We start from the raw sequence: 23,648 nt of genomic DNA, 5'->3' as shown, positions 1-23,648 counted from the left end.
GGCCCCAATTATACACGATATATATTTAGTCATAATTTCAGTAAGCTGCTGCACAAACATTAAACAAATAAACACATGAATAATTATTGCTCTGATAAAGCAAAGGCAATGCTTGGCACAAAAAAGTCTGTATGATATGTCGTCGATGAGGACATAGATGATGTGACTGACAAGCAGCTGCTAGCTGCTAAACCTAGCTATATATGCTTCCATGCATATGTGTTCAACGTTCTTACTAGTCCCTTCCTTTCCTTGCTCCTTTCTGCACGCCTATAACCCGGCTCGCGGTCCTATGTGAGTTGTTTAACTAATCGTACCATCTATGCTAAAAAATATATAATATATATTGGGCTATCATCATCTCATCTGCATGGGATTCTATAGTCGCTTATGACGGGAAAGAGTAGTATAATTGCTTGTTATGCATAATTCTGTGCGTAGCAAGTGGCCTTCCAATGGTATCGTTTCACCTTCTCTCTTTCTTTTTCAAAAAAAAAAATCAAACTCGTTGAGACTATCTAGTAAGGCAAAAAAAAAATACTGCAATTATCTTACTATTACTAATTGGCGGCTCCTTTTGAAGCCTCATGTGAAGCCATCTAGGATCCTAGGTGGACACTCCAAAAATAGAAAAATTCTAGAAATTTTTATAAAAATTATAAGCATCTGGCCCTCAATGCAACAATTCTAATCATAATAGTCATTAAATCTGTTATCTTTTCTAATAAATTACTCAGCTATGCTATTATCAAAATAAACTAAAGTAATCTCCTAAATATATATCTAAATTACCCACCTCTGCCATTATAAAAAAATCTAAAGTAACTCCCTAATCTTTGTGTAAATTACCCACGCATGCCATATAAAAACAAAAAAGTTATCAAAGTGCACCAATATAAAATTTTAAATTATTATTTCTATCATTATTATTATATTATTTATGTTATTGTTTGTATAAAACACTACCCACGATATGTTTCACTATGTACTCATGTATGATAGAAGGAACAAGAATAATGATTCACAAACAAGTAGTTCAATTAAATATATATCAAACACACATAGAGGTGTGATGCAAAATAAAACATATTGCAACTATGACTTTCAAAAAATAAATTGCAACTAGATAATGATTAATATGTATTTTAGATCATGTGTTAGAATATTTAGTAGATGAAAGAGAGTGTGAAATAGATAATTATAATTATTAGATGTCTTATTTTTATATTAATTCCAATTAGCCTGTGCAGGAGCATGGGTTTATAGGCTAGTTGGCATAATTAACTGTCAAATGAGTATGTAAACACTAGAATAAATTTCACCGCCGGTCCTTAAACTTGTCCCGAGTTCTCATCCTGGTCCTGATACTCCTAAAATGCACATGATAATCCTTAAACTTGTCCAACGCTCTTATCCCGGTTCTCATACTCTTAAAATGCACAAATGGTTTGTAAACTTATCCACACTCTGAACAAATCCATATACTTCTAAAATATATTAGAACAAAAAAATTTATACATTGTTTCAAACTTTTAGAATTTCAAATCAAGTTCTAATCTCACTCAAAATTGATAAAATTCATGAGGCAAACATCTTGGATACAATATTTTATAATTTCTAGAGTAGTTATTTTAATATATTTATTTAATAGTTGATTTCATTTTGAGATTAACATAATATCAAAATTATTTGTCCTTTGCTCTAAATAATCCTAAGAAGATCATAAGGTTATCTAGAGATTTTGATATTTCACGTTTAACTCATGGTAATTTATCCATAAATTTTGGATCCACTTTGAATGGAAATCAAACTTGATTTGAAATCCAAAAAAAAAGGAACAATTCGCATAATGGCTTTCCTAAATAAATAATACATTTAGAAGTATATGGATCTTAGGATCCAGATGAGAGTGTAGTACAAGTTTAAGAACTGGGATAAAAATGTGGGATAAGTTTGCGAACCATTATGTGCATTTGGGAGTACGAGGATTGGGATGAGAACTTGGAACAAGTTTAAGGACCACCGATGAAATTTACTCTAAACACACTAACATGGCTATTCAAAAATCGCTTTGTTCGGCTGGCTGTGGTTGCTAGCTCGTGCTGATTTGTTGTTTAAAAAAAAGTACTGCTGGCTGGTGGCTGATGCTGATTTGGTGTGAGAGAAAAATATTACTGGCTGGCTGGCTGATAAGCCAGCTGAATAGAGCGATTAATGAAGGGATTTGTTTGGTTCAGCCGGAGTCTCCCAAACTATGCTTTTAGACTTAATTGTATTACGTTTATCATTGTAATAATAAAATTATTATCTTGTTAAAGTACTACTTTCAAACATGAATCCAAGTAAACAAATTTTGTGTAACAAATTCATACACTATTAGACTAACTTTTTGAATGTGTGCCGATTTTTTTTAAAAAAAAAAGTGATAGAGGGAGTACCTGTTTGCAGGATTGGGCATGAAAGATTCTTTAACTCGAAGATGAGTACATTAAATTTCTTCCTCGAATAAACTGCTTTCCGAAATTCACTCTTGCGAAACTGTTGGAGAAGATCATGACCTCTGGACATTGCTATAGCTAGGGATTGAAAGGCTGGGCTTGAGTCACTTTCATTCCCAGGGGGAAAAGTTTAATCATTCGCCGATTGCCTATATGCGGACTGTCCAAATGGCAAATGCACTATGCCACCTAAAAGGTCCATTTCTATAATAGAAAAAAGGAAATCATAAGCTCATTTTGACTCCTGGGCTGACACTGAGAAGCCTAGCTAGCTGCAATCAACGATCCAGAGCTAATCGGCCGGGGAGGACTGTCCCTTTCGGATCACCCAACAGCTGAACTCGGCCACATTTGTCTCGAACGCCTGCATGGGCAAAGTTGGTCGTAGTCTGAAGACGCATGAGACCTGCAGTCCTGCTGGTTGCCGCGTTTGCAGTGCAGATCCAAAGGTCATAATCGTAATTCGTAAAACTACCAGTCCGGATAATTAATTACCGTGTTCAGTTTGCGGCGATTTGGCTATGAATGACTATATATGAGAGATGAGATTATTACGGTCGCATAGGCAGGTAGCTTGATGAGCCGGTAGATGTAGATAAGCACGCATGCTTTGGCTTCGCTTTTCAGTAGGAGTAAGCAACTTGCTTGTGAGCTAAGGGAGGAGGTTAAAGAAAGCCAAGGGAACGAAGCAGACAGGGCAGGGTACGTCACATGTGTCTCGCCTTTGGTAAACACGCGACATTATCATCGCCGGTCGCAGCAGCCTGAAGGTGGATTAACAAGATAACAGGCTAGCAGACTACTCGCCAGTAGTGTTGGTCATTATCGATCCCCGGCTTAAGTAACCTCGACCCGTCAGTGTTTTATTTTATTCTATTAATCGCTGCTGGTCATGCTTTCCTGGGGAATCCTAAGCTCTGACAGAGCCTCCTCCTCCTCCTCCTCCTTGTGGTTTGCGTGTGACGACAAAAACAATACAAAACGAACCCGGCTCTGAACAGCGACGCTTGCCGCCATGCATCCGCGGCAGGAGATTTCGATCGATTTGGCGTCACGGGAAGAATCGCGTTGCGGCAAGTGTAGCTGCAAGTGTTTGCTTCAGCCGTTCTGCGTCTTTTTTTTTCTCCTTGTTCATCAGCTGTCACTACCGGAATCGAGTAGTTTGCCGTGTGCCTGGGGCACACGGCAAAATCTTTGCCGTGTGCAACACTCGGCAACGTGCACACGACATACTTCGGCCGGTAAATTGGTCATGACACACAGCATAGTTTTCGACACACGGCAAAATAAATAAACAGTAAATAAAAAAATTGGCCCGGCCACTGCCCCACCGCCGGCCGCACCCCGCCACTGCTCCCTGCTGGCCGCCGCACGCCGCCGCCACCAACAAACCGCCACCACTGTAAGCCGCCGCTGCCGGAGCCATCTCCCCCTCCACCGTCGACGACGAGCACCGAAGGAGGAGGTGACCGGATCCGGCCTCGCCGCCACACCTAACGGTGATGGTGCGGCCACCCGCCGGGGAAGGAGGGTCTGGGGCCGTGCGCCGGATCCAAGGAAGGAGAGGGAGGAGCCGCGCGCTGGATCCAGGGAAGGAGAGGGAGGGGCCTCGCGCCGGATCCGGGGAAGGAGAGGGAGGGGGCCGCGCGCCGGATTTGGAGGAGGAGCAGGGGCCGCCACGCTGTGCCGGAGGAGGAGGAGCAGGGGCCGCCGCTGCCGGACCTCGCGCAGCGCCGTCCGCGGCCGTTGCCGGAGCTCGCGCCGCGCCGTCCACCACCGCTGCCTGAGCTCGAGCCGAAGTTCACGCGGCGCCCTGCGGGCGGTCCCGGTAAGCCGCCGCCACTCCTCGCCCCGCTGCTGCTCCTCACTACCGGTGAGGGCGAGCTGAGGGGGGAAGGGAGGGAAGGCATGGGAGGGAGACGGCGAACAGGCAGGAGAGTAGGGGGCAGCGGCGGATCTGAGGGAGGAGGTGGCTTATCGATCTGAGGGAGGAGGCGGTGTTGGTTAATAATTGTGGGTAAGTGGGGGTGGGGGGAGTTGTTTGCCGTGTGCCTCAAATCTAGGCACACAGCAAATATTTTACCGAGTGTTTTTGATTTGACACACGGGAAAGGTTAAGTTTGCCGTGTGCTTGAAAATTTACACACGGCAAAAGTCCAGACACGGCAAACTGACCGTTTCCATAGTGTGTAGAAGGATCTTGCCATTCTTTGCATCCTTGGCGCACAGGTTCAGAATTTTCCGACAACACGAGGCGCTCTTCTCCGTGCACCCAAATTCCCTGGATGGTGAAATGGGCCAAAACGGCACTGTTCGATACGGTAGGCCCAGATGACCTTTTTATGGGCCCAAGACTGTATCTGATGACGATGTCAAGTCCACATCATTCGAGATGCGCCCATTTCTTCCCCTCGTTTTGGGCCGCACAATCCCACCAGGCTGAACTACCGGCTAAACGTCAAGCAGTCGTTTTGTAAAAGAAAACCACATGCTCTAGTCGTACACATCTTCCAAGTAGGAACACCAGATAATGAAGTTATGCCAGATTTAGTATCGAAAATCCTTTTCATCGTTTAGACTATTAAGTTAAACGCACACCAAATCTTCTATCCAGAAATACAAGGCACATGTTCAACTTTTGACAATATAAACAGCAGCATAATGCGTTCCGACAAATATTTCAGAAAGACCAATGACCCCAAGCAGAACAAATTAGAATTAAAACTGCAAAGAAAGATCTATACTGATTCCACGATAAGAGAATAAGCACAGTTATGAGACAACCCATCTTAACCAAATAAGAAGGCTGCTTTTGGGATCATGCAGCAATGAGACATTTCAACACCAGCATCCTATTACATCAGCCCAGACACACTCAAGGAACTAGAACTTGACTGGGTTTTTATCAGCTCATTGGGTAAACCTCCATAGACCATAGTTGACGTATATACAACTTGGGAAAAGGAGCAGAAAATGATCTATGGACCAGACTCCCTTTCTTCCCAGGGTTTGTATTATGCAACACCTTGTTCTGGCCATACTGCACTATCTATCATCGTCAGATGAAACTGAGAATTTTTTCTCTCTCTCTCGTCTTAGGTTTCTGACCACATCTGAAGATTTTGCGATTGTACGCTAAATCAACTACAGCGGATCCTGATAAACTGGAAAACAGATTCCACCAGTGTGAAAGTATCTTGCAGAATTGATTAAGCCTCACATGCCACAACCAAAGAAGCAACCTTTAGTAAGCATGCTATCAAAAGAAATCTGGCAGCACATACCTGAAAAATGCAGCTGTATGAGTCAAGGTGAAAACGAACTTTAAGAAAAAAAAATATTCTTGTATGGTGAAACAGTCACTAGAGCAAGGACAGCCATTGATCTTAAACTAGCTGAGCAAATAAAACCAGCACAAGTATTTATTAAAAAAATCACCGAAAGAATCTACTAGGATGCAGTAGGAATTATGGCTGGAAGAAAACAAGGCAGTAAACATACATTATCATAGGACTGCATAACAATTATTTTCATATTGATTGCTTTATAAAAGGATCTAAAGGTCTAAACTATATCTCAGTTCTGAGTGCTACTGTGATTACACAGTACCACCAACATCCTGATTTGATCACTGCAAAGAGAGATTTCCTAGATCATTTCAACAGATTGTAAAGTCAATAAAAGCACACCTAGAAGATGACTCTCACCGCACAACTGTTTTCTAATACCATATTGCTGTGATAAAATTTAATAGCATAGCTGTATATGTCATCGCATAAGAACCATGGCTTCATCGCAGATCATCTTCCACAAAGAAACTTCAGCATACAAACCATGTGGAAGAACAACATTAACATTTTAAAGTCTAGAACAAAGCAATACGGAACATTCTAATATATGCAGTGGCCAATCATGCAGCAGTATACCAGATGCATACTGAATTCCTGATTGATTGAACCATTGTCAACATGAAGTTGGGGATTGCAGAAAATGTTATTTTGCTTGCAAAGTACAGATATCTAGGTTATATCATCTTCACATGTTAAGAGGTTCAAGGAAGCTATGTGCCAGAAAATGAGTTCGTTCAAGATGTTAGTATAGAAATTCTTGTGTCAATTACTCCATGATGTTATGGAAAATCGTCTATTCAGAAATACAAGGCAACTTCACTGACCCCCTTTTGTTCCATTTAAATGTAAGAAAAGAACTGTTCAATATCTGATAATACAAAGAATAGGATGTCCCGGCAGCAGACTTCATCCCTAGAAACATTTTAGCTACATGTACCTCCAAGCCTCCACGAACTGGACAAACTAGAATCAAAATTGTAAAGGCATCAAAACTTGAACAGAAGTGCTAAAGTTATTCCTCCATATGTGGGTAGCACAATTAGGATTTAGGAGGTTGCTCAACATTTAAAAAAACGAAATGAAGGAAGAAGATGCTGATTCTGTAGTGGATAAGGTCTGGACACAAGCATTAGGCTAGAATGGGCAATACAGCACACGAAACCCTCATGGTATCACAGTTTAGCAATTACACAATACAGCAACCATCACTGCACTGTAAAATCAGCACCAGCAACATTCAAAGAAGTAATAGAAACTTAATTCAGCAACAAACAGGGAGAACTATCAATTATGATAAAGCTCAAGTTTTAGTTTCAGTGAGATTAGTCTAAAGCATACTATATTTCGTTACCTCTAGGAGCATCTTAATCATCCAAATAAAACCTGATCACCACGGTAAATTTTGAATTTTACTGAAGGATAAAAAAAGGGCGTACCCAGTGCCGTAGGCTTCCCGCACTGTGCGGGGTCTGGGGAAGGGTTGTTTTTAAGCCCCAAGCCTTACCCACACAAATGTGCAGAGGCTGTGGCTCGAACCCGGGACCTTCCGGTTACAGACGGTAGGCTCTACCGCTGCACCAGGCCCGCCCTTCTTGAATTTTACTGAAGGATGTGCCTTTAAAATGCTAGGGAGTTCCATGTAGGCAGTGCAACTTCGTGGAACATTTCTAGGGAAGTTGATGGTCACTCTTTCAAGCATCACAGCACATCGCGGCAGTACTTTCAGTAGACCAACTTCATGCTCTTCTCCTTTGAAGCCTTCGATAGAGACTTCTTTAAGATCAGTCAAGGATATAATTTGACTCCTCCAGTTGTAAGGCTGGTGGCAAGGACAGTTTACGGAGCATGCTTTGACCTTCTACACGAAAATGGAGTACATTGTATTATTAATGTTTTGTAATCTCCAGCATAAGACTATAGTAATTCGATCAAAACAAAATATATCAATAAACAAAAGGAATAAGAATAATAACCTTATCATATCGATTTATTGTCACCTGAAGCCTTTGGATAGAGGAATATAGCCCAATAAGATCCAGCAACATTGCTCCATAAACATGCCCTTTTGTTGCCAGTTGCAGCACTAAACAAGAGATATTTCTCACTGGAATTCGGGATATCTCTTGCTCAAAGCTCCGGGAAACATTGCCCAAATTATCCTGCAACAGTTCAACATCATGCCTTTTAAAATTTAAATAAGAAATCAATAATACTAGAACAGCAAGGAATTAAGCAGGAGAGTATACGCACTCTGGTCCCTATGTTCAACCAGAGAATGTTATCCGGAAGGCCGTGCACGTGCCCAAGGGACTTTGGCGTCAATAAGGTCAGGCTCCACATGAACCAGATCACACCAAACCTCTCACTTGTTGAGTGACAGACATACCGCCATGTGAGATTGTCAACCAGTGGTGCTGAGAATTTCAAGGTAAACTCATTGTCGAAACTATGAATGACAAAAAGCCTAAGTGTCTTGAGCACAGTGGCTGAGATGTCGATTCGCCGAAGCAGCACAGGGGCACTCAGATCTAGCTCCTCAAGCGATGGCGAGTGGACTGTGAGAGAGTCGAGCTGCCAGCTGTCAATCTGAAGCTTTCGCAGGCGCGGGCAGCATGGGAGCAGGTAGCCAAGGTCAATGTTACAGTCACGGAGCGAGAGCGAGAGACTCTCAAGCGCCCGTGAAACCTTCATCAGGCACCAACAGCGGCGACCATCGCGGTCGCGGGAACCATGGGCCGAAACAGAGTGTGATGGAGGTGGTGCGTTCAAAGCGCGGCAACTCGATGGCATCCGCGTCGCCCCTGGCGCATACGTCTTCCCAAATGTCGGCATCGAGAACCACCAGCGCAAGCGATGCGATGGCGCGGAGCAGCTCCGTGATGCCGGCCGACGAGAGCCGATGGTGGTCGGGGAAGCGGATTATGAGAGAACCCGCAGGGCGGGCGACCTGGGCGAGCGCGGAGCGGAGCGGCTCGGGCCCCATGTTGTGGAAGGTGAGCTGGCCGCGCCACCGGCGGGAGAGCAGGCTGGTGTGAGCGGCGGCGCGGGCGAGGACCTGGAGGAGCACGTCGTCGGGGAGGGTGCTGATGCGGTCGGCGCCGTCGCCGCGGCGCCGGATCCGGGTGCCGCGAGGAAGGATCCCCGCGCGGCAGCATGTTGAACCCAACCGGAGCCGATGGCATTCCTTGCAAGCACCCCGGGCAGCCATCTCCTTCCCTCTCGCGCAACCCGGCGGAGGGCGGCGAACAGGCGGATGATCGGGCGCCTCAAAGGGGGTTTATGGGCCGTGTCGTGTCGGCTCCTCCTTTGCGCTTTATGGGCCGCACGGACTCCGTTTGGGTTGATCGGCAACAAGCGGTTTTTTTATTTTTATATTTTTCATTTTCGTTTTTTACAAAAATATATTTTTATATTCGAAATTTACAGAAATATACCCGGCCGCCCAGCTGCCGGGCGGCCGGCACCTGGTCGCCCCGCTGCCGGACGGTAGGGACTTATTTGTAAAAATTTTCGTAAAAAAATTGCGTTCCGGCCCCTGAAGGATCGGTCGCCCGGCAGCCGGGCGGCCGGCCCCCAGGCCACCCGGCAGCTTGGCGGCCGGTCCAGGCTAGCTGGTTCTTCAATATTTTGAGAGGATGGGAAGAGCTCGTGTTTCATCTGCCTGCTGGTCTGATTGGGACAGACTCACTGCTCTCTCTCCACCGAGCAAATCAGCACCTGCTCTCCTTTTTCCACGCCAAGCACAGCAGAGCAATCAATTAGCAGCAGCAGCTCTCTCTCTTCTCTCTCATGCATGCATGAACACTCACGCACTGGCACATAGCACAAGCAGCAGCCAGAGCTCCTCTTTAATGCCCCCAGTTATTTCTTTTTCCCCAACCACACCACCGCCAGCAGCCTGTGCTCCTGCTCCTCACGCCATGTGCCTCCTCTCAAGCCGCCGCCACCTCTGTTCCTCACTGTCACGATCAAACTAGCAGGCAGATGAAACACGAGCTCTTCCTAGACGGGAGAGAAGAGTGTGCATGAGTGTGCATGAGTGAGAGAGAAGAGAGAGCTTTTGTCGGTGCGTGAGTGTGCATGCATGAGAGAGAAGAGAGAGCTGTTGCTAATTGATTGCTCTACTGTGCTTGGCGTGGAAAAAGGAGAGCAGGTGCTGATTTGTTCGGTGGAGAGAGAGCAGTGAGCCTGTCACGATCAGACCAGCAGGCAGATGAAACACGAGTTCTTTCTGTCCTCTGAAAATATTGGAGAACCAGCTAGGCTGGACCGGCCGCCCAGCTGTCGGGCGGCCTGAGGGGCCGGCCGCCCCGCTGCCGGGCGACCGGTCCTTCAGGGACCGGAACGCAATTTTTTTACAAAAAATTTTACAAATAAGCCCGCTGCCGCCCGGCAGTGGGGCGACCAGGTGTCGGCCGCCCGGCAGCTGGGCGGCCGGGGTATATTCTTGTAAATTTCGAAAACGAAAATATATTTTTTTGTAAAAAATGAAAATAAAAAATAAAAAACCCGCTCGGCAACAAAGATGGCGCCCTTCCCCATGCAAGCACTTCGAAGTGTGGTGAAATCAGAAATGGACCGAAAACGTGGACTGCTGGCGGCAACAGCGAGCCTGGCTAGACTAAAACAAAAAGCAGTACAGCCACGATGTTCTACCAGAGCAAGTTGGTCACTAGCACCTCAAGCTATTTCCTCCGTCAAAAAAATATAGGATTTATACCGGGCAAATTAGTTCAAATTTAGAATATAGTATTAGTGCTTACCTCTCTAAATAAATTTATTTTGAAAATATATTTTATAAATAATCTCATGATACTACTTTTTTTTTATATAACTTCAGTCAACGTTTGACTTATTGAAAAGCTGAGAATTGCATCAGCCTCGGTAAGAATTGTCAGATCAGCACAGCTAGATTAAAAGCTGCACGGTTGGACCAATCAGCCAGCCTTGGACCCTCAGAAAATGAAAGCATCAAAGCCATATTTTTTTTTCTCTCTTGAAAACAATACTGGGCTCGATTTTTTTTTTAGACCTGGGCTCGAATCGTGTTCCATGCGATCAAGGAAAAGCCCAGCGACCCGAGCAGATCTGCACTAGGATAATAAATAGCAAGAAGAGCTTGGAGAACCAATAGGCAGGCAGGCCGGATCACACTTGTTTGACAAATTAATCTGTTACTCTTTAAAAGGCATAAGAGTTACAAAATTGCCTCAAGTTACTAGTTGGGGCATCCGGCAGGATGGTTACCAACGAACATACATATCTTTCTGAGCTCAAACAATCTGTTCACACCTCTAAATTCCCGTTGCTTGCTGTTGACCTTCTAACATCGAATTCCTCCTGCAGGTACTATGCATGCTGAACTGTGTAATGCAAGAGGTGTCGCTTGTGATGTCATCTTCTACAACACTGAAAGTGTTCCTTGACAATGCCAATCAGCTACCCTACAACTTGTCTTTCTCCTCCTTTAGTTGGATCGGATGGATGGCAACCCCGTTCTGCGCCGACCGAACGCGGCCCCATCTTCCAAGGCGAGGCTCCTGATGAAACAAAGATTTAGGTACTGAGATTCAGCTTTGAAAATTAGTAATCAAATTTGACATTGCAAGAGTTCCACAGCATAAAGAATGAACATAAATGGATCTTCGCACATTATTTACCCTGTTGAAGCATAGAAAAACCAATAACTTTAAAACAAAGGGAAGCTAGTCTACCGGCTCTTATGACAAGAGTTAACACTATGCAGGAAGCTTTCCTGAACATTTTTTAACCCACATTTCAAGATAATAAAAGAAAGAGTTGCATTGAAACCAATGAACCTGGAGAATCAAGCATATGAACTGTCGACAAAGAGGGAGCATGATTTACTGACCTGGCCAACACCAGCAACAATAAAGCGTCCAGATTTGGCAATGTCCAGAGAATTGACAAATCCATCCTGGCCATGAGAGAAAATATATGAACAGTGGTTTGCAATCCACAGAAAGGCACATCTTAAACTTTCATCTGTATATTTAGCATGATGAGTTGAATCGAGCAAAAAATAATAAACGAAGGGAAAGATACGACTAAATGTCTGAGATAAAATAGTTGATGATGCATTTCACACATTCTTAAGAATGCCAGGTTTCAGAAGTGTGCCCTACAGACTGTAATTGCCGACTAATCAACATTGAGCACCCTCAAATGACATATATCTGCACAGCTAGTTGAGCATATGCCCCTGGAGGATTATTATGACCCACTCAAAGCTCCCAGAACCTATAGACTCGACTTAAGAAATTCCAGTACTGTTGAGTCTCAACAATATATTTAACGAGAATCATGCACATTGGTCGCTGGTCTGCAGTAGATAAGATATTATTTTTAGAACATTGGTATTCAGTGAGTAGCAAGAGTACCATACCAATTTAAATTTGAACAATGGCCGAATTCCCTTAGAATCAGGTTCAATAGCCCAAAGACGAACTAAACCATTTCCTGCTCCTGATGCAGCAAGATCAGAACCTTTTCTTGCGGCAACAGCACTAACCCATGACTGGGCCATTGAGACATTTTCAGGTTTATGAATTCCATTTTCTGCACAGTGAAGAGAGGTAAGTTATATGGAGTCCATGAATATAAGGAACACAAAGTATTACAGGCATGACGAAATTGATGTTTCTGTTGATGGCCATCTTGAAGAGAAAGTTGTTAAGGTAATAAAACAGAGACCCAGATATCGCAATAGGAAATTCTTGCATTAAGCGAAAGGACTATTCCCACATGGTGTTTACCTTTAGGTAACTCTTGATTATCACTGTCGTGGGAAGGGTGAGCATTTCTAACTATGAAAGTAGGTTTTTTCCTCATTATGCTCCAAAGCTCGATGCTTCCATCATCAGATCCAGATAAAAATTCCTTGTCATCAATAAAGCTGCAGCACTCTAAAGACGCAGCAACAGGAGCACGGAACACTAACTGCGATTCTTCCGGAATCTGTCCATAAAGAGAGTCTACATCTATTAGGGTACATCACATTATATGACATGTGACTCGCACAAAAAAAAAAGTGAACAATTAATTGATGCTCCTAAGAAAGCGTAGCGAATCCTGGTTAAATCTTTGAGGTATGCATAATGTATACCCAACATTGCTATGTTGTGCTGCGAAAGATACACGATGCAGTATAAGTTGTACAGAATCTTTACCAATTCTGTTGCACTATGCATTCTATAGCTTCTTTTTAAAATAAAAAGGTACCATACCAAGATAATGAAAACAAAAACACTTCAGTCACCACAAGAGTTGTAAAGATCCCATGCTCTACAGAAACCCACTCTCACATCCCAATCCCATTCCCACTTCTCACTATGCAAACAACACCTTTCACCCAGCGCAGCTGCAACCTCCATCCTAGGCACAAACCAGTCTTTTAGCCGTTTCTATTGCTATAATGTCTCTCTTTCCCTCCAATGTCACTATTACTCCTCAGCCAGAGTCACTATTGCTCCTCAGCCGGAGGCTTGCTTCATCAGTGAGAATTTAAGAAAACAATAAACATCTCAGTAAACTGAAGCATTTATGCCGACATTCAATTGGGCTAGGATATGTAATCTTTGCTCTACCGGAGAAATAGGTTGCTTGGGATGGCATAAAACAGGATCAGATGGGGTCAATATGGTTCATGCTGCTGTAGGTTTGGATTAGTCTGTGTGCAATCAGACCAACATAGGTTTTTCTATGGGTGGTTTTTTGTGCTACTTTGATATCTTCACACAAGTGGAGGTATTTTCTCTATGTGCAAATTTCTAGTTATAAAGAAACAAAATTATGGAAAATGTTAATTTAACTACATAACTCTTCCAATTCATCTGAAGAAATGTTCTGTTTAATGAGACAAATGTGTACCGAACACATAGATGCATTAAAACTATTAGTACCTTCCAAAGATGCATTGTCCGGTCCCGTGCTACAGTCAGAAGCCTATCTTTATTAAGCGCATCCATGGTCAAGATTTCATTCTGATGGCCATATAGACAGTTCATGTATGTTCTGTCTTCAGCATTCCACTGCATTATTAAACGGTCAAAAGAACCAGAGAATAACTCTGATGAATCCGGCCCAAATGCAAGGCATGATATTGGCCCGCGATGACCGCTAAAAGCCTGCCAAAAACAAACAAATCAATATATAGTCACAATGTTTGAAAAAGGGGGTTAGGTAGATATAATTTATGAAATCTCTTGACTAGTCCAACCAAATCGGATTTCCAAACATATTTCAGAAATTGCTTAAGATGCTAATTACCTGTATGTGCTCCCGGGAACGAACATCCCATAAATGGATATGACGGTCCATACCACCACTCGCCAAGTAGTGACCATCTGAACTGACAGCTAAAGCTAGTATCTGCTTACTTCGTTTAGCTGATAGAGGTGGTTTAGCATGATGAGAAATCAATACATTTTCACTTGGCCATAAATACTTCTCACTTTTGCCAGTTTCAACATCCCAATGCGCAATGACTCCATCTTTTGATGCTGAAAACCCCTGATCACCATCGTTGGATAAAGCAACAGCAGTTACAGGTTGTCGATGCTTCACAATAAACTTAAAGCCATCCGTCGGTTCTGGTGGTAAAACCCTGCAATAGTTTTTGCAAAGTTTAATTATATGTACAAGTTCACGTTCAAAGATTATCAACTGTACAAATAGGAGTCCAGAGTAAAGGATTTCAGAATGGAAGCCGGATTCAACTAAAAGGCCATCATAGCTATAAATAAAATGGAGACATTACCAAACTCAGTTTCGCATGATTGATTAATAGTGGTTATACATACCAACAACTATCAAATGCATCTCCAAACTCAAGACATAAATATCCTTTTAACCACCTACTATTATATCTTCAACAATGCTACCCAGAAAAGATTCCATTTTGATTAAAGTATGATACGGGCTGGGCCTTGGGTCAGTCCAGCGGCTCATCAGCCATGCATACAGCGAGGCAGCAGGACATGCATAGCAGTTTAGTTGTTGCAATTAGTTTGTTAGCTTGTTAGCAACATCTGCTGGTTAGTTAGCTACATACTCCCTCCATCCCAAAACAAGTCATTCTAGGATTCAAAAAATTTCCCAAAAAACAAGTCATCTTACCCTATTTAGAAAGTGCATATGCATGTAAGAATCAATTAGTGCCAAATATGGTTAATAAATAGGGGCAAACATTGTCATTTTACTTTCTTGTAAATTTGTCCTACAGTTCCTAGGATGACTTGTGTTTTGGGACAGAGGGAGTAGCTAGCTACTCATTAGTTAGCCTTATCTCATAGAGGCGAGTTTTTTTAGATCTTGTGAGATACCATGGCCATTAAAGGATGAACTGTACCCTATAGTCGGCAAGTAAAAAGAACCTAAAAGAGGCAGTCCTAACCTCCATAGGGAGGGTGAGTAGCCTGTTTTTCCTGTTATCTCATCTAACACCAAACACATATAATTAAGGGCATCAAATACTTCTTGTGCGCACGATCAATAAGCTGTGTAGTGCCAGGTTGCAGTTGTGTGCAGGTCGTCGCAGTTTGTGCTGCAGCACTGGCCCATTATTGGCCATGGCCACCCTCCTCTGCATCCCCCTACCCAAGCACATAGAGGTGGTTTTGATGCTGTCCATCCAAAAGTTGTAAAAAGCGGAAGGGTCTGTTTGGTTTGGCTGTGGCTGTGAGAAAAATCGGCTGTGAGCTGTAGCTGTGGAAAAAACAGCTGTGGGAAGTCAGCTGTGAGAAAAGCAGAAAGTCGTTTGGTTAAACTGACTGTGAGCTGTGAGATTTTATTGAAATGTCTGGAATACCCCTAAAGACAATTTTATATGCAATATGATCGTAAATCAATATGTAATACACATATGTACATGCAAATATGTTGTACGCATATGGCAAATAACCACTTAATTTTTTTGAGTTTGCATCAATCATTAATATTTGGTCCACATAATATAATTAATATTTGTTCCACATAATACAAAGACAACATTTTGGATATTATATTACCATGAAGGGGTTTTCTAGAAAACTAAAATTCTATTACCTTGTAGGGATTTTCTGGAAAAATATCAAGACACAAAACTATTATTATTAATCTTAAATCAATCTCCTTCTCCTTGTCTTGTTCTCCTTCCTTTCGTTCTCCTTCCTTCCGGTAGCCATTGCTGAACTTTGGAGCTCAAATCGGCGCAGGAAGAGGGTCCAATAGTGCCTGGAAAATGGGGGAATCAAATCCCCGGGCTATACAACAACCATTTGAGGTGGATTTTGGATCTAATCTGCTTGGATGGGCCGTTCTTCTTGCGCTTGGTCGGGTGTTGTTCTTGCTCGGATGGGGCATTCTTCTTGCGCTTGAGGATGGCGACCTGGATGTGCTTGAGGACGGGCGGCAGTGACCTGAGCGCCGGCAGCCAGCCTGGTTTCAGCACGACGGCAACTTCCTTGCTTGCTTGGAGACGTGTGGGCCGCCTGAGCGCTGCTTTGAGAGGAGACGGGCGGCCCGAGCGCCGGCGGCCTGCCGCATCCAGAGGAGAGGAGAGCGCGACGTGGCTGTGGAGGGGTGTAGCCGCCGAAGCCGACCGAGATCGCAAGCCGCCGGCCAACACTAGGTACCGCCGCCTTCTCTCTGCTTGCGAAGGAGCTCGGAAGGACGACGGGGGACCGAGACTCGGGACAAAAGAAACGAACCGTTATCCTTCGTAACCAGTGGCATGCGGGTAAATACCTCCCAACTTTCGTTTTCACAGTCGAAATAAGCAGGGTTGGACTGGCTATGGGCTTTGGAAGCAAATGAACTAAGAAAAAAGCAGCTTTGAGTGAAAGCACGTTGGAGAAAGCAGGGCATTTGGTTGAGTTTTTGACTTTTTTTGAAAAGCTACAGCCTAAAAAAGTTCAACCAAACACACCCATAAGGCTACCTAGGGGCATCCTGCCCAACATGGTGACTTTGTCCCCCTAGCCGACAGGCAATGCATTGCACTCGGCGACTGGGACATCAGCCGACCAGCGGTATGGTACCAGCTGTCACGGGCAGCATTTCCCTCTTTGTCGTTCTGCGCATCATCAACACCGTGAGGGGTAAAATGGTATGAAATGGGACTTGTAGCAGGTTATTCGTGTTCCAATTATTTTGTTAGCTTGTTAGAATCATTTGTTGGTTAGTTAGCTAGCTAGCAGCTAGCTATTCATTAGTTAGCCTTATCTCATAGTGGTTAGCTTGTTAGATATCATGAGGTGGCATGGCTATTCAAGGATGAACTCTGCAGCTGGCAAGCAAGAACCTAAAAGAAGCAGTCAGACCATCCATAGGGAGGGAGGATAGCAGGTCCTGCTATACCTAACTGAATGATATAAAAATGTCTTAAAATGCATTAGTAAAAACAAAAAAAAGGGAAGATGGATTGAGGGTAAACCCTAAATTCCTTCCCATTGCAAACCAAGTCATGCTAACGGTCATCCTCATTTGTAAATAATTTGTAAAAAAAAACTGTACAAGTTTATGACAACAGCCTATTGTTGAAGGCCTATATAAGAATCCAAAAAACATGTTACAGAAAAAACATACTGAACGGTTACTGGCCGGTTTCCGGTATCTTTCCGAATTCAAATTACTTCAGTTTCCTATTTTATACTTATCCTCAAAGTGTTGTATTTCCTATTCTATAAGCGATATCATAAAAACAATAGTGTAAACAACCAGAATGTAATTCTACATGCTTAGCATTGGAATTTACTGGTCCAAACCAGTAGCGTGTAGACAACCATTTATTTGTCCAATCCCTAGGCGTGTCTGTGATTTGATTTAGATTATGAAACCAAGCAACAATATTACCCCAATCTTACCACCACATATGAATCGCCTCCTCCCACAACTCCACAGCCAGGGTTGCAAAGGGGTTTGCTTTAAGGGGAGCTAATCTATGGTAATAGCTAAATTGCAGTTTCTACTCCAATTACTGTCCGGAACCAAACGAGGCTCCTTTCCTCTCGTTCCAAATTACGAAATGTGGCTAATTGAAAGCAATCCCCATGTATGTTTACACATCATCATGGAGAGCCTCAAAGTGCTAAATATCAACGCAGCGCCGGAGACAACTTAGAAACAAACATTACGGGAGGCCTCAAGGACAAAATGTTGCTGACCTTGCGGCGAGCTCCCTCCGCTTCCTCCCGCTCTCCTCGAGCTGCCTCCTCTGAAGGATGTCCGCCAGACGCCGGCCCCCAGCTTCGTCCTCGTCCTCGTCATCGTCATCGTCCTTCCTCTTCGCAGCGTCCGACAGCTTCTTCAGCAACTCCTTCGCCATCCGCACCTTCTTCTCCCCCGCAGTCTCCTCATCATCCTCCTCCTTAGCCCCCTCGTCCCCATGCTCATCAACGGCTCCGCCGAAACCCACCGCATCGTCGTCGCTGTCCTCGCTCTCGATGTCCTCGTCGCGGCCCCCGCGGCGGCGCTTGGGCTCGGACTGGAAGAAGGGGTCGTCCTCCCCTTCGCCGCCGCCACGGCGGGAGCTCGCGCGGGGCTTGGTGGGGCGCGAGGCCCGTTTGCGGGGGCGCGGCGCCATGGTGGCCGGTGGGGAGAGCGAGAGCGCACGCTTGCGCTAGGATTCCGGCAAGGGCGAGGCTGTGTCTCGCCGCCGCCGCCGGTCGTGCGCTAGAGTTTGGGGGAAGCGAAGGAAGGAAGCGACGGGCGGCGGAAAGCGAGGGTTTAAGAGTGGGAGTTGCGGACGAGACGAGGGCTTTACCGGTCTTGGGCCGATGGGCCTTGACTACGGATGGACGGAGATTTGGGCCGAATTGGTCTCAACTTTTAGACGGACCTTAACTGTTTAAATACATCCCCCGACTTGTCGAGACTTCTTTCCCCATTGCACAGTAACTTGCGGCGACTCAGGGCGATACTCCGATCTGCCGCCGATTTGATCGGTTCTTGCCTCTCCGACGCCCTCGCTGGTGACGGAGGTGGTGGGGGCTGATCAATCGGCGGCGGGCCGTGTAGATACTACATAATAGCAAGTGTTTATCTTGTGATTTATGAGGGTTAGGGTTCTTCATGGTGCTGCTGCGGAGGATGAAGGTGATGGTGTCTTCGAATTCGTCAGCGATGCGTGAAGGATTGTGTCTCCCCATCGGTTAGGTTATCGATGCAAAGGGTTGGATTTCTTCCCGGTTTGGTCTTTTACGGGAATCTTTTGCTACCTCCTGGTTCTTTCTGGTGTCGTTGTTGGTGATTCGAGTTTGGCGATGGTTGTGGGCGTCTTATGCGGGGGGTTCGACACTGGCGATGTATTACTTGATGATTTCTTTTGCGTTGGTGCTCGAATCCTCTGTGAGCTTCACTGTGTCCACTGTGTCGCTGGCCTTGCATCCAAAGACATGACTGCTGGAGACCAGAGGTTTGTTTTGTCCCTCCAAAGTGGTTCTGATGACCACTTTGGGAGGTTAGTTCTCCACCTCCTCGTGCTGGGCTGTTGTACTTGTCACACCCTGAAATTGTTGAATTTCAGGATGTGATTAAAAGTAAAATAAAGCAATAAATTTTCTCATAATTTTAAAATTTTCGCAACATTTATTTTCTTCGCAGGGAACTTTAGTGAAAAAAAAATAATGATTGGTTGTTTTCTAAAACTAAATAAAACTTTTTGTTTGTTTTGCACTCATGCTGCCCTTGCATTGTTTATTGTTTGTTGTTCAATTTGAATTCAAATTCTTTGAATTTGGATTCAAATTGAATTTGTTTGAAAGCTTTTGCAAAAGAAAAGAAAAAGCAAACCGGAACCCCCTCTCTTCAGCCCAGCCAGCAGCCCAGCCCATTTTTTTTCTTTTTCTCTTCCTCTCCACCAGCCCAACCGGCTACTGCGGCCCAGAACCCCGGCCCAGTCGCGCGCTGGCCGTGCTGCGCCCTCTTTCCCGGCGTTGCCGACACGCGGGCCCCTCTTGTCATCCCCCTCCTCGCGCTCGAGCCAGACTCGGGTTGAACTCGAGTCCCGACCGTGCACGCCTCGCCGCGCGGCCGTGGCGCGCACGCCAAGGCGCCTCCGCGCCCCTATAAAAGGGACCCGCGACCCCCCTACTCCCCAAGCCGCAACCGCCGCCTCTCGCCCTGCGCAAAACCCTAGCTTTCCGCCGCCGCCATTGTTGGCAAGCCGAGCTCGAGCCGCGCCGCCGTTCCGTGCAATTTCCGCCATCCCCGAGCCGTCCGAGAGCTTCGCGTCAAGGTTGTAGATCCCGCGGGCCCCTTCTCTCCCTCTCTCTTGCTCTGCTCCGCCCGGTCTTGTTTGTCGTCGCCGCCATCCGCCATGCGCCGCCGCGAGCTTCGCTCTAGCTCTGCGCCGCCGCCCTAGATGAGTTGCCCGCGCCGCGCGCTTGCCCCTAGTGCAAACCGCGCTCGAATCCGAGCTCGGACGGCCGTTTACGGCCAAGTCCGGCGAACCGCCGCCGCCCCTAGCTCGCCGCCAGTCGCCTGCGCCGCCGCCCCCAACCCGTCCTGGCCGTCGGATCTCGCATCACCGACCCAGATTGGATCTAAACCAAAGTCAAACCCCAGGGTACCGGTCAACCATGGCAGATTTGCAAAAGAGCCCCTCAATTTTCTAGAAATCAAGCCGCGGTCCATGACAGTTCAAAAGAATTTATAATCTAGCCCAGTTTCTTTTGTTTTAGCCCCTGTTCTTTTGTAAAATAGAACCCGTCATCCCTGTGTTGTAGTTTAGCTTGCTAGCCCCTGCGATTAAGGTTTAATTATGTTTTAGCCCCTGGTTTCTTCAGATCTAGCCCCTGGAAGCTCTGTTTCTTTACAAATAAGCCCCTAGAACCTTGTTTTAGCCATAATTTCTCCGTTTTAGCCCCGTTTTCATCAATTCTTGCGCTCATGTGATCCTTGCAACGTGTGTGGTAGCTTTATCACTTTGTCATCCTCTATGAGCACACTTTGTTGTGTCTTATAAATCTTTTCTGTTAGTCCTTAACTTTTTAGTTAATCGCGACTAGATCCCTGAAGCACCGTTTAGTCTATAAAATCGCCGTCCTAGCTCTGTTTTCCGTGTTTCTTGCGCTCTCGTAACCATAGTAACGAGCCCTATCCTTTAGTACGTTCTTTTAAAGCCTTTCTTTGTTTTGGTGTATTGTTCTTAGATGTATCTTTTTGATTATTTTGTATGGTTGCTCGTTGATCGCCTCGAGTAGAAGGATCGCCATTCAAAGATTGAAGATCAAGAATTGCAAGTGAGCAAAAGCTGAAGAGCAGTGAAGAGCAGTAAGAGTAGCTTTTTGTTGGAGAAAGGCAAGTGACCCTAACCATCTTTCTATCTATGCTTATATACAAGAGTACTATGATTTAATTGGAGCATGGAGAATCACCCAAGAAAACCGTACAACCACAACACTATATGGATCTGGTCTTGGCTAAATAATTAGATGAACTATATGTTGTGTTGGGGTTGTTCGCTTGGTGGTTATGAGTTTGTGTTGTGGAGCGGGTGAAGGAAGCTGTGTCTTCTGAGAGATTGCAACGGCAGGGACCAACACATACATATAGGGATTCTTTGGAAAAGCCTCGTAGCGTCCCTATGCAATCACACCTCGGAAATGTGGTATTGTGCCTGATCAGCACATATGCGTGGTTGGGTTCAAAGTTCTTCGGAACTTTTACGCGAATTGTGGTGAAAGTGTACAACCTCTGCAGAGTTAAAACTAACCGGTTAGCCGTGCTCACGGTCGAGAGCGGCTTGGACCCTCACATGATTAATAAACTTAAAGATGGATTTAAATCATTTTCTGGTTATTTCTTGTGGCCTTATTGAGTACCAACCATAAGTGTACTCACCCTTACTTACTGCTGCTCAGAAGGAGAAGGTTTATGAAGTTTTCTGAAGATGTTGCTGAGTTCTAGGCGTACGCAACCCCCAGTCGATTGCCTGTGAAGTTTGAAGCCTTCGTTTCCAGGATAAGCTGTAAACTCTGATAGTCTTTTGTTTGTTGTTTTTTTCTTATTCTCTTTTACGTGATACTGTTGCTGATTAATTCACTTATAATGTATCTATATGTATGAAACTTGATTCTGGCATACATATAGATATACATTCAGTTTTGTCCTTAAAACCGGGTGTGACAGTACTTTTGTTCCCCTTGTGGGCATGTTGCTTGTCGACTGGGTTTGGCCGGTGAGGCAACCGGTGTCTGAGCCCGGTGGATGTGAGGACCTCCTGACGCGTTCAACGAACAAACGCCATGCTCTTGGCATGCTACTGAAGGGCATTATAGGCTTGTTCGTCGATTCGGGTTCCGGCCGTGAGCTTCATTTTGGGTTTTTCTTCGTTGCGGGTGATGGAGAAGACTCATTCTGCGGCAACGTTGGTCGGCAGCGGCGACGGATGCTGGATGCTCCTGTAGTGGATTTATATGTAATTTCTCTATTTTTCAGGAGTACCCGGTTCAAGGGTCTGGATGTAAAGTTTATGTATTAATGGAATCCAACCCTTTTCTAAAAAAAGATGTTTAAATATTAACGTTTCCACCCCTTTCCCTCTCAAAAAAATAAAAAAAGTGGAGAGAAAAAAGAGGAAAAGGGAGAAAAATACAACCGCGCAGCACGGGACATTGTTAGGTCCGGCCGGCAAGATGGGGCTCCGAGGGGCGGTTCGGGCGGAAACCGCGCCGCCGGCGCTCGGTCCCACACCTCCAGCCCCTGCCCCTTGTCGTCGCCGGAGCACCTCGCCAGAAGCACGTGCAAGTGCCAGGACGGTGGCGGCGGGGCCTCTCCGCCATCCCCTCGTTTTCCCCCTCAGTCTCCCACGTTGCCTGGCGCTCAGATTCGGCAATGGTCTCCGCTAGCTGTGGGGCCTCGTCGAAATCCAGCAGCAGCGTACAGATCCGTGGCGGACCTCCCCTCCGTGTTGTCCTCTATGGCCGGATCCGGTCTCCCGAGGGCCTGTTCTGCCATCAACGGGGAGGCCCGCAGCGGTAACCGCCTTCCACGCCGTGGCGGCGGCAACGGCTCGGGGCACCAGATCTGGTGCCCTTGAGGGTGGATCCGGCGCCCCCGCAGCTGTGTGGTGGCCCAGCTGCCGGCGTGCTGTCTGTGGCCCGGTCCAGTGCTGGTACGCCGTGTTGCTGCCACCGGAGCTGGTGACCACTACGGCCCCGTGTCGCTGTGGTGCTGTCTTGCCCGATATCTTCTTGGGAGGTACATAATTGTCTTGGAGCTTTCTAGGTGAAAATCCTGCTCGGCTCAATGTCGGCGCTGACGGCAATGGCGCTCTAGTGCGTCATCTTCCTCGTTGAAGGTGTTGTTGTAGAACTCCTTGCAACTATGCTGCGTCTTGATCACTGGGTGAAAACCCAACCCGTTCTGGGTGGGCAATGGCGGCATCTACGATGTCGTTACCTTAATGAAGGCATTGCTTTTCAAGATCCCCTCACAACTTGGAAATCATCTACCTCCCAACCATAACTCACTAACAGTGATTGAGCGCTTTCCCATGATTTTTTCACAAGCTGCTAGCTGATAAATGGTTGCTGCCAAGGTCTTTCCCTCATCACCATCCAGGATCCATGATTCCATCGTCTCACCAAATGCCGGGTTAGCGAGACCATGGTCCCCTCTCTTGGATATCCTCGTTCTCCTATCGCCGGCCCTCCCTCCTTTGAGGCTTCCTCCCCTTAGAGGGCATTGGAGGGCGTCGATTGGACTCTGGATGTGCTTCAAAGATGATGCAATCACAGCTATTGCCTGTCTTCGACTCGATGCTTTACAGTTGCCTGTGGAATGGATATTGTCGAAG

At 45.6% G+C, this 23,648-nt stretch overlaps 2 protein-coding genes across 3 annotated transcripts; both read right to left on the bottom strand.

The window, feature by feature from the left end:
• Positions 1-5,216: 5,216 nt before the first annotated feature.
• On the bottom strand, positions 5,217-8,842 carry LOC120692699. 2 transcript variants are annotated; one of them, XM_039976073.1, is made up of 5 exons: positions 8,099-8,842; positions 7,822-8,007; positions 7,447-7,706; positions 7,200-7,256; positions 5,217-5,782 (listed from the first exon to the last, which is right to left on the bottom strand). In XM_039976073.1, the coding sequence occupies exons 1-4, from the start codon at positions 8,678-8,680 to the stop codon at positions 7,217-7,219; spliced, it is 1,068 nt and encodes a 355-aa protein (XP_039832007.1). In that variant the 5' UTR covers positions 8,681-8,842; the 3' UTR covers positions 5,217-5,782; positions 7,200-7,216. The 2 variants fall into 2 exon arrangements, with proteins under 2 accessions (XP_039832007.1, XP_039832008.1); XM_039976074.1 differs by having other exon boundaries at positions 7,447-7,703.
• A 2,137-nt stretch (positions 8,843-10,979) lies between these two features.
• Positions 10,980-18,564, bottom strand: LOC120691511 (U3 snoRNP-associated protein-like YAOH). The gene is made up of 7 exons (XM_039974586.1): positions 18,013-18,564; positions 14,138-14,474; positions 13,771-13,995; positions 12,625-12,826; positions 12,255-12,427; positions 11,721-11,786; positions 10,980-11,388 (listed from the first exon to the last, which is right to left on the bottom strand). Exons 1-7 carry the CDS (start codon positions 18,429-18,431, stop codon positions 11,293-11,295), a joined length of 1,518 nt encoding a protein of 505 aa, XP_039830520.1. The 5' UTR covers positions 18,432-18,564; the 3' UTR covers positions 10,980-11,292.
• Positions 18,565-23,648: the final 5,084 nt, after the last annotated feature.

This window comes from Panicum virgatum, chromosome 9N, assembly GCF_016808335.1.
Source record: "Panicum virgatum strain AP13 chromosome 9N, P.virgatum_v5, whole genome shotgun sequence".
Lineage (NCBI taxonomy): Eukaryota > Viridiplantae > Streptophyta > Magnoliopsida > Poales > Poaceae > Panicum > Panicum virgatum.
This window is presented reverse-complemented; position numbering and strand designations above follow the sequence as displayed.